This window comes from Pyrgilauda ruficollis, unplaced genomic scaffold (genome assembly GCF_017590135.1).
Source record: "Pyrgilauda ruficollis isolate IOZ18807 unplaced genomic scaffold, ASM1759013v1 scaffold3, whole genome shotgun sequence".
Lineage (NCBI taxonomy): Eukaryota > Metazoa > Chordata > Aves > Passeriformes > Passeridae > Pyrgilauda > Pyrgilauda ruficollis.
The window spans coordinates 19,103,350-19,113,973 of record NW_024524377.1 but is presented as its reverse complement, the minus strand read 5'-3'; the positions used below and the strand labels follow the sequence as shown (position 1 = coordinate 19,113,973).

The 10,624-nt window shown below is 40.7% G+C and overlaps 1 protein-coding gene across 2 annotated transcripts in view; it reads left to right on the top strand.

Annotated features, from left to right (window-relative positions):
- The first annotated feature begins 385 nt into the window (after positions 1-385).
- Positions 386-10,624, top strand: part of OLA1 (Obg like ATPase 1) — a 92,283-nt gene continuing 82,044 nt past the window's right edge. The window contains exons 1-3 of one of the 2 annotated variants that reach the window (XM_041473260.1): positions 386-501; positions 723-823; positions 2,511-2,654. In XM_041473260.1, the coding sequence (XP_041329194.1) occupies positions 723-823; positions 2,511-2,654 (245 nt within the window). In that variant the 5' untranslated portion in view covers positions 386-501. Of the gene's footprint in view, positions 502-722; positions 824-2,510; positions 2,655-5,159; positions 5,222-10,624 lie in introns of those variants that run through there. The other variant, XM_041473261.1, reaches the window with a different exon arrangement.

Below are 10,624 nucleotides of genomic sequence, written 5' to 3'. Positions count from 1 at the left end.
ATGGTCTTCTTCAGCCGTTCAGGCTGGACATGCGGAGAAATTTCTTCACAGAAAGGCTGATTAAACATTGGAATGGGCTGCCCAGGGAGGTGCTGGAGGTGTTTAAGGAAAGACTGAACGTGGCACTCAGTGCCATGGTCTAGTTGACAAGGTGGTGTTTGGGTGCAGGTTGGACTCCATTATCTCAGAGGTCTTTTCCAACCTCATCGATTTGCGCACGCACTTGCGAGCAGCGTTACTGCGGGTGCTCCGCCGTTCGGAGCTGTTAGCTGGGGCCGGGCCGGGGCCGCGCCGGGCAGTCACTGCGGGCGGGGCGGGCTCGGGCCGTGCTGTCACAGCCACGCCGGGCTCGGGCCGCGCTGTCGCGGGCGGGGCGGGCCCGGGGGTTCGCTCCTCCCGCCCGGCGCGACCTTTCCCCCGCGGCTGCGCCGCCCCTTCCGCCGGCGCGTCCGCGTGCGAGGGGCCGCTGACGCTGTTGCTCCGAGGCGGCTCCGCGCCGAGGTGAGCCGGAACCTCGGCTATGGCCGGGACCGCCGCCTGCCCGGCCGCCAGGAGCTCCGCACGGCCCCCGGCCGCCGCCGCCGCCGCGCGGGTGCCTCTCCTCGGCTTCCCGGAGGCGGAGGCCCCGGCTGGGCCGCTGCGCCGTGTGGGGAGGGGACGGGGCGTGGAGGGTGCGCGGGGGTGTCGCGGGGAGCTCAGTGTGCCCTCCTCTGTGCTTGCAGATGCCCCCGAAAAAGGGAGGCGACGGGGTTAAGTCGCACCCGATCATTGGAAGGTTCGGGACGTCCCTGAAGATCGGGATCGTCGGGCTGCCGAACGTGGGGTAGGTGTTCGGGGACGGGCGGGGAGGCTCCTCGCTCTCCCCGCGTGTGCCCCTGCCCTCGGCAGGACCTGAGGCGCCGTGTGGGTGCAGACATGCGGGCAGGAGCTGAGGGACACAAGTCTGACTGCTCGGTGATGCTCGTCCATCTTTAGCTGGAATACTTGCAGGTGGAGGGACGCAAAACTGGCAGCGATAGGCAGGTGTGTACGAGTCTGGACAAGATAATAGGGAAGGGTTCAAAGAAAGGAAAAGTCTTAGTAATTGCTGAGTTTCATCAAACACTATGTCTTTTGTCTCTCCTATTTTCTTACTTCCACTGTTGTGTATGTGTGATGCATGTTTTCATGCAAATACTTAGGCAAACGTGCACAACAAATTCCTTTTATATTTTGGGATGTTGTGCACAGGAAAGGGTTAATCATTCCATGTCAGTAGCAGTGAAGAGGACTTTCTTGAAACTTCTTCAGAGAAGGAGACGACTTCTCAGTGAGACAAGCCTGAGTGACAGTTTGGAAGAGATGATGGAATGTTAATAATTGATTTCTGTCATGTTTCTCATCTGTAGTTGTTATGGCTCCTCGCAGGAGCTGTGCTTGAAAAGGAGGATGAACTGATTACCTGGAGGATATACATACAAAATTTTTTGGTATTAATTTCTGTATCCTGTTTACTAAGAGGAGGTCTCAGCATTCTCAGTCTTTAAGTTTTTAACAAATTAAATTGCGTGCGTGTCTTAAAGCTGGAAATGCTGCTTTCTTATGTTTTTGTTATAATTTATTTTATTTTTCAGGGTGTAGGTAAGATGTACTCCATAAAGGAAATAATTAGCTGTAGCATTGTACTGCATGTCAGTGGAGATAAATAGCATTTTCAGTTATGTTATGATGTAACTTTCAAAGAAAATTGGTAGTGACTTTTGAGCATGTTGGCTGTATGCAGAGCAGCTCTGATAATCACAACAACCTGAATGTTTATTGTAGAAAATTTGGGAGATAATAAATCAAGAATTGCTCTTTTGGCTTAATAAATGCCAGCTAACAAAGTAATCTGTTGCTTGGTTGAAGGGAAAGTGTTCTCTTTTTTTCCCGGGTAGAGTACTTGTAGGCTTGTTGCCACTGATACTTAACAAGGATGAAAATAGTTTGGTGAAGTATAATTGTATTTTTGTATGCACAAAACATTATTGGTAACTGATTAACTGATGTGGTTTGCCTTTTGTGCCAGTTTTTTTCCTCTTTTCATTGTTGACTTTTATTGCTTAGATACTGAAATTGTGTTACAATGTAAATAAATATTAAGGAACAACATACGTGTGGAAAGTGTGAGTCATGGTAAAACTAGTTTAAAAAAAAGTTTCTAGCATCTTTACGGGTGTCTCACTGTGCTTGAGGAAAATAAGAAATAGCCAGTGTGCATGGCTTTTGACTTAACTTTTTTTTGGCTACCGTGTGTGTACAATATCCATACCTAGGGGAATTTTAAAGGGTAGGGAAGAGAGGTAAGCATCACTGGGTTTCCTTGGGTCATTCCAGATGCATGTGTCTTCTGCTAGAATCAGGGGAGTGGTCAGTGCTGTTGAAGTAAATGGGAAACTCCGTATTGCTTTGGGTTAAAATGTGGTTTAATCCAGTACTTTTAAATGCTTCTAAACTGAACTGCTTTAAGAGTGTTTGTATGTCATTTATAGGAAATCAACATTTTTCAATGTGTTAACAAAGAGTCAAGCGGCAGCGGAAAATTTTCCTTTCTGTACTATTGATCCAAATGAGAGTCGAGTACCTGTGCCAGATGACAGATTTGACTTCCTGTGCCAGTATCACAAACCTCCAAGGTAATTCTTAATACTTTTCTGCGGTTAGGCAGCTGAAATAGTATTACTGAACCAAAACTTTTCATAAAAGTTTAATGCAACTATAATATCTGGAAGTTTGTTACTGACATCCGTTTTAGAATGTGAAATTATGTGTCTACCTGGATTTTACCTTTCCCATGCCCCTGATGTGACCTTTGTTTTATAAGACTGGTAAATGTAGGAGCTCTCAGTCATTGCTCAGCACCATTTGGTGCTAGGTGTTCCTGCCTTTGAAGGTGGTTGCTTCCAGGTGCCATGGAGGATCTTCTGAAGAGATTCGGAAAACAAACAGTAGTGGACATATCTAACTTGTCATAAGGTTGCTCATTTGAAAGATTTCCACCCTATACTTTGAAACATTCAGAATATTGTATGTGCTATATGAAGATAAACAAATAACTGTCATTATCCCTTCATTCTCAGTTATTTGGCAGTATGTTTGTGGGCAGTCTTTTGTGCCTGATTTTCTCTCCTTTCAATAGACTCTGCTACTTGTAAGTCTCTCCTGATTCTTTTATTATTCCAGGAGTGTGTTAATTTTGTCACTTTTTTTTTTTTTTTTTTGCTATTGACTGTAATCTGCTGTGTATGTTCAATGTGGAAGCAGCAAAATATAAGGTGGTTTCAGAAAACCACCTTATGTTCAACGTGGGAACAGCAAAATTTAAGGTGGTTTCAGAAAACAGAAACTTAAATAGGGACTTGTGACTCATTAATTTTAGTTTGCAGTTACTTGCAGAGGTATCTTGAATCAAGTGAGTGTACATAAATCATAGGGCAAACTAGCGTGTATGTGTGTGCTTTTTTCCAACTCTCAGGCCTCAGTTTTAGAGCCAGATCTCACCCAGTTAAAAAAGATTAATTAGTTGCTAACCAAAAATACATTTTCTGAATTAATTTTCAGGTCTGAGCAATTTAATTTTCAGGTCTGAGTTTCCATCTGTAACTATTGTGCAGTTTTTAAATACTGCACTAATATGAAGCTGTTTGTTTAGGTGGATCGTTATAACATGTTATCTTGTTTTTCCTGCTCAAGTCAGTGTTAAGCATGATGGTTACTGCATGGATCTTAAAACTGCTGAATTTGAGACAGAGCTTTCAGACTGTTGACTGTGCAGAGGTAATGACATAGCTTTTAAATTTTGTTGACAGTTTTCTTCTAACTTGTACTGTTGGTGCTGCTTTGGTCATGTCAGTAATCCCTTTTTATTCTCACTTAGCTGTGAATGGCTACTCCCATATTAATAGTTGAAGAGACAAAGAGATTTTTACCTCTTCCCTCACCCTACCTTTGGCCATCTATCTTCACAGGGAGTGCTAAGATTGTAAATACTTGTATGTGTGTTCTCTGACTAGCAAATTCTCCTTCCCTTCCTCCCAACTCATCACTCTAAAGTATTAACGAAAATAATATATTTTCTGTCTTTATTCAGTAAATATACTGAGTTTGATAACAAGCTGGATAATCAGCTTTTATTTGAATGGTCTTTTGACTTTCTCCAGACATGTATGACTTAAAGCATGTGGGCGTTAGTGGATAGTTACAGCTTCTGAGTTCACTTATGCTGCTTATATGATTTTTGTATTTCACTGTAAGAGTAATACAGCAGAGATAATTAGTGATAGTCCAGTAGGATACTAGACTGAGGTAACTTAACTGGGCTGTTTGTGCTTGTCTGCCTCAGACTAACTCAGGAAAAGAAGGCTGTAGTCACAAAGATAGGCTACTGAATTGTAATTTAAATGTCTTAATTTCTCTGTATAGTCTTGATTTTGTTCTTCATCTTTATGTAATACATTCTTTGGTAATTTTCTACTTGTTTGGATTAGTAGATGTAATCCATCTGTGAACACAGAATGTTTATAAACAGTGAATTCTCTTTAAATTGGACTCTTGTCTAGCCTCAAGATTTTGTCTTTCAAAATCTAAAGCATTCGGGTTTTTATTTCCCATATGTTACACTTAGTTTCACAGACTTGCAGTCATCGCTGGGAGATGGGGAAAAGAAAAAAGGGGTGACTTTGACTTACCTGAAATAATGTGTGAGAGAACAAAGCGATCTTGCTTTGGTGCCTGCTGGGAGCCAGGAGAGGGACAGGGCTGGGCTGGCAGTTGCTGTCTGTGCCACGGAGCTGGGGCTGCTCTGCTGCAGCGACACTGACTCTGTTGCAGGGGCATTGCTGGTGTGAGTTAGTTCCGCTGTTCTGCCATTGGAGGAAGAGTTGGGATCTTCAGGTACTGTCTGTTGCTTGAAGATCCATTCCTCTCTCCAAAAGAGGAGAGCCTCAGCTTCGTTGGGACTGCTGTGCTGTTCCTTGTTAGCCCATGCTGGAAGCTGACTGGTATTAATTGGAAGTGTAAATGTTTGTAAATGAAATCACATAGGCAAAAATTTAGAGACAATTATCTGCAGGTAAATCTGTACTTAATAGATTAAGGTACACTGGCAGAAGTTGTAACCTATGCTTTTTTTCTTTCTCCAGCAGTGGCATGTATGTGACTGTTGACAATAAATAAGTTGAATGATATAGACTGTACACAGAAGGTGGGCTCTAAGAACTTACAGTAAAAGCTGCTATGTTGTTGCCAAATGATAGAGATGATTTCTTTGAGCTTTAGTGTTACTACTGCATGCTTTTTGGTGTGAATGAAACTGTGGATACTAAAAAAACCAGAAACCTTAATATATTAAACACAATTTTGAATGCTTGTGATTTTAAGGTGTTTGTTTATATTATGTTACTAATTCAATGTATGTATTTAAACTACTTATTTGTTTGTTATAAATTTCTCAATATTCAGTGAAAACTCATTTGTTACATTATGCCCATGTGTAGCTTTCTCAGAAAGGAGATGGTTGATTTTTAATTTTGTTGTCCCACAGTACAGATACTTTCAAGCAAGGTTTTACAGACTAATGATTGGATTAGTTCCAGTTTAGTAACTGGAAAGAGTATTTTCTGTAGACTGATTCACTTCAGCAGGAACTAAAGCAGAAAGGTGTATTTCCCCCTACCTATCTATGAATACTAAGTAGGTAGTAGAGGATGAGGTCTGCTAATTCTAATTTCTAATGGAAAAGAGATGTTTTTCATCTCAACAAGTAGCTCCTGACATGAAAATTGTGACATGGAAGCCAGAAAGAGTTGCTCTGTGAACTGCAGTTAATATTTTGTGGGACACTGTGTGTTTAGGAGTGATGGGTATATTGCACAAAAAACCCCTGTGTGTATAGTGCATCTGAAGAAATTTTAGTAACTTAATAAAAGCTATGGGACACTGTGTGTTTAGGAGTGGTGAGTATATTGCACAAAAAAAACCCTGTGTGTATAGTGCATCTGAAGAAATTTTAGTAACTTAATAAAAGCTTTAATGAAGCTTTTTTCTTGTGTATGTTCTGTTCTAAATTTAATTCAAGTGCTGCTTAATCACCTTAGATTTAGAACTACTTTTTTTTAGTGTAAGTATGTCAAACTCATGTAATTTGAACAGTGATTTTTGTCCTAACTCACAAGTAGCTTGAAAGCCTCTGGGTGTACGTACCCAGCACTCTTAAGCCGTAGGTTCCCCAGCCTGGTGCCATGGTTGTGGTGTGCTGTGCCTGACCAGGAGATGTGCCTCAGGTGACACTGGAGTCCAGCCTCAAAATAATTTCCACCGAGGTGGTAGAGGAAATTGCAATTTTCTCTTTATTTCGTTTATTTTGTGCCCCAGTAATCTCCTCACTGCCATTATTTGTGTTTTGCTACTTCAAGTTACATGACTAACTAAAAGAAGTACTCAGGAAGAAGCACTGTAAACCTCAGGTAATTAACCTACAGCCTAACTGTAAGTAATTACACCCAATGACTGCATTGGCTGATAGGAATCAGCCTGTCTGAAAATCTTAATGAAAAGGTGATTTTAAAGTCATACATTTCTGCTTCCTCCCTTGCTTAAAAGCAAGTGATATTATAAGCAGGAGTGAGTCGAGAGAAGGGATTAATCAAACTACTTAAAAAGTTGTCAGCATTTGTTTCATTCCTTGTTTGCACCTGTGAGCTGCCTTGCACATGTGTTCACAAACACAAAGCTTATTGCAACCACAAATGTTTCTCTTATTTCGGATCTATCTTGGATGTCCTTTTCAAACTTAACCAAAAGTGCCTTAAAATTTATCTCAAAGTAGGATAATATCTAAATTGCAGCTACCCCTCTTCAACTCCAGCACCACATTATACTTCAGGATCTGTGTCTTTTTTGTCAGCAGATTGCTTTAATTTGTTCTGTGCTTTGCAGATTGATAAAATTCATTCATTTAGATCTTTACTGCTCAAGTGATGGTTACTGAACTAAATCTGAGTAAATCCCATTGCTGTCTAGATCAGGAAAGTCTTGTGCAATATTAACTGAAAGTTCCCTTGAACTCATTGTAGGATAGCATATTCAGGTACACGATAAAGTTTTAAAGTCAAAATTATTTAATCGGTTGCTGGAAAGCATTTTGTAGAAACCAGATCAGCAGTGGGATTTTCTGAGGGACATCATGGGGGACTTAGGCTATGTTTAAGAAGAGCATTTATCTAAATGGAAACCACCTGTAGTTTCTAAGTGAGAGATCAATAACTTAGCAGGCTGGAACTCTTAACTTATCAGCATCTGTAAAAGAAGCCTTTTTTTTTTTTTACAGAAAATTGCTGGAAATTGGTAACTATATCCTGTTGTTAATGTTCTTTTTCCTTAGGTGTTACTGAGTTTGCCTGCTCTTCAGTTAGTTCTGAGCCTGTGTAAATCAGCTGGGCTGTGATGTGTGTTCTAGCATTACTTATTTGTCAGCAGTGAATGAAAAATCTTAGGTAATGGTGACTTGAGCCATCTTTTCTGCCTGATGAGAGAAGGCAAAATGTAATTAGTTATATTTTGTTGGTGTAATAACTTACTGAATAGTTTGAGAATGCAGGTGTTTGGTATGTACAGGACACAGAGCATGTGTTGTAATCCACATTGAGTCTCTTACCTTCTTATAATTCATATAAGCACAATTTAATTAGCAGATTTTTCACTTCTGGTTCATGTGCCATTAGGTTCAAGTCATGTTTGTCAGTACCATGGATAAAATGCTATTAATGAAATCATTCTTGCATAGAAATGACCAGGGTTCATCAGCAGTACCTAGTTCTATGGAAACAGATTCCTTTAACTGCCCATGAGGAGTTTTGCTTACATTGGTCAAAACTGCTTGCAAGATTGATTGGGGGAACTGTAACAGTCTCTTGGAAGAGGGGGTTCCAAAGTGTTTTGTTTGGAAATGAGCCAAAAATAGCAGTGAGGACAGACTGAGAGTTGGATGGCTCTCAAAGAGAGTGCCACAATATGCATGTTCTCTTTCTGTGTTGCTGCTTGTACTTCAGGTCATTTGTGAATGGTAACAGATGACTCTTACTTAAGTTGTATGAATTTTCAGGAAGGAAGGAAGGATTTCTCTTTTCTACAAAATATGTAACCTTATGGATGCATAAGTGTTTCATTCCTGAAAATGCCCTAACCACCAGACTGCAAAACTGTTTTATCTGGCCCAGTGAGTCTTGTGCTCTTTACTGCATGGTTGCTCTTACAATGAACGTGGTACACTAACACAAACTCAATGCTAATGCTTTTTGAAGTGAGGTAAAAAAAATCCCTGCTCAAGGATTAAACCTGTGGTTAAAATATAGAGATACTTCTGGATTTGGTGTTTTGTTTCATATTATAAATCTTTGTGACATGCTTTATGGTAGGTTGGTGTGGCACTGATTTGTACAAATGATCAGTTGGTGCCACCTGTTCCTGATGATCATTTGAGGCTCAGTGACATTATGCTAATGCTGACTAACGAATCTTAAGAAATGGAAATTAATTTGTTTAGAGGAGGAGAAAAAAAGCAAAATGCAGTTAAATCTTCAATAAACCATATTTAAGACATACGGTACTTTCCCCTCATTCTGTGCAGTGTTCTCTCGTTATTTAGTTTCATAATGTTGACTCCTTGTCCTTCAGAGTACAGGCAAGTGTGACTAGCTTGTGCCTTTTTCTGTTTTTTGTGTGTTCATCTTTCTACCATGAAACCATGAAACAGAGATTTAAGCCAGGCAAGGTGTCTGCCAGTGGGAATAGTTTTAATTTGCTTGGAATGTGAGCTTTGTGGTACCCGAAGTGAAGGTGAGAAAGCGCCCTGGAAACCCACACACTTCAAAGGTCTCTTGCTTGTGTTACTCTACTGTGAAAGAAATGTGCTGGGGTTTTCTTTCCATTGTGCAGCAAATGAGGTTGATTCTGGTGATAAGAGTGCTCATCTGCATGTGAAGGTATCTGTCTTGCCCTAATGTGGTGTCTTTGTAGTGAAAGTGTGAATTGTTCTGATGGCTGGCCAGGAGGTTAATCCTACCAGAAAGGTGAGGGGGGAGCACAGAGCATATCTTACACCACCTTTGTTTTCCTTAAAACACGGTTTAAAATGACAATGGAGAAGTGCTTTAAAGAGTGGTGTTTTTCTGTCTTGCTGCTGAGTAGTTAAATGTCAAAAAGCAAGGACTGGAAAGTTGCCTGCAGTTTCTTCTGAAGTATGTTAGTCCTTGTATCAGGCAAAGGGAGTTACTGGATTAATGCATTCATATTTACTGGCTTCTGTCTTCAGAATGTGAGTTACTCTTCCTAGTGTCTTAGATAAGGATTTGTTCTGAGTTTGTGTACTGGTAGTTTAAAAAAAAAGAAATTTGCAAAATTGGTTTACTTCAGAGTGTACTTACATTCATGTACTTTTGACTGCATTCCACAGCATTAACTTGCAGCACACAATATCTGTCTTCCCAAGGATGTGCCCTTCTTTTCATGGGCCTAGTGAAGTTTAAAGTCACTGTTGTGTTACCTGAATGTAAGTAACATACTGTATTGTGTTACATAATTGTTTCTTTCCAAGTACATCACAAAGATGTTAATTACTTGGAGCATGCCACTAAGTTCCTAATGTATTATACCTGGCAGGTTTAGTGACACTTTGAACTTCACCTTGCTGAACAAAAAGATAATGTTCGGATCTTGTATTGTGAAATTATTTTACTTGAAATAAATAATTTTTCCTTGCAAGTGTTAGAGCAAAGTTGAAAACAAAACCTTTAGGCCACCACTCTTCCAGAAATAATTGATGTTCCGTACTCAAACAGATTCTAGTGAATCATATCTCCCCAAATTAGAGAGTTAATTTGAAGTGAGGAAGCACATCTGCTGATTTTTTTTTTTTTTTTGCAGTCAAATGAAAGTGGGGTAGCACCAAAGGAAAAAAAGTTGGAATTGTGTTTTGTTCTACCTAAGTCAGTTGCTCAGAACAGAGACAATGATCCATAGATTTCTGTAACTGCATTTTTTTATGAGTTGTAGCTGCCATACCAGGCACTGTGATGAGACAGGTGGTTTTCCTGCTGGTGGAGTTTCCCACTGTTACAGATCTGACAGCATTCATGTTGTCAAATACTCAGTATTTGAAAACACGCATTTATCAGCAAGTTGTCACACTAATAAAAATAAGCTCAGTTTGGGCTGTGGACAATAAAGATTTCAGAAGTGTAATACTGCTTAGAAGATTACTGGCTAGGTTATCCCTTAGCCCTCATTCCCACCTTTGTGATGGTTTCTGTCTGTGGACAGCACTGCAAAGGTAGGTCTTTGGAAAAGGCATCTTAAGGTGGACCACAGAATTGATATCTTTGGATTTGAATCTCATGTTGAAGAACACTCACCACAGAACACGGAGAGTGCTTTCCAGATCAGTTCTTTTCCCCCATGCTGCCTTGGGGTGGTCACACCCCTCTCCGTGGGGCTGTGTGGCAGCTGTGGGTTTGGGAGTTTGCTGCTGTACCTACTGCCAGTAAAATGGTGAGCTGCTGTATTAGTCCTAGCATAGTGCTTGTGAAATATGAGGGTGATGGAGTGTTTG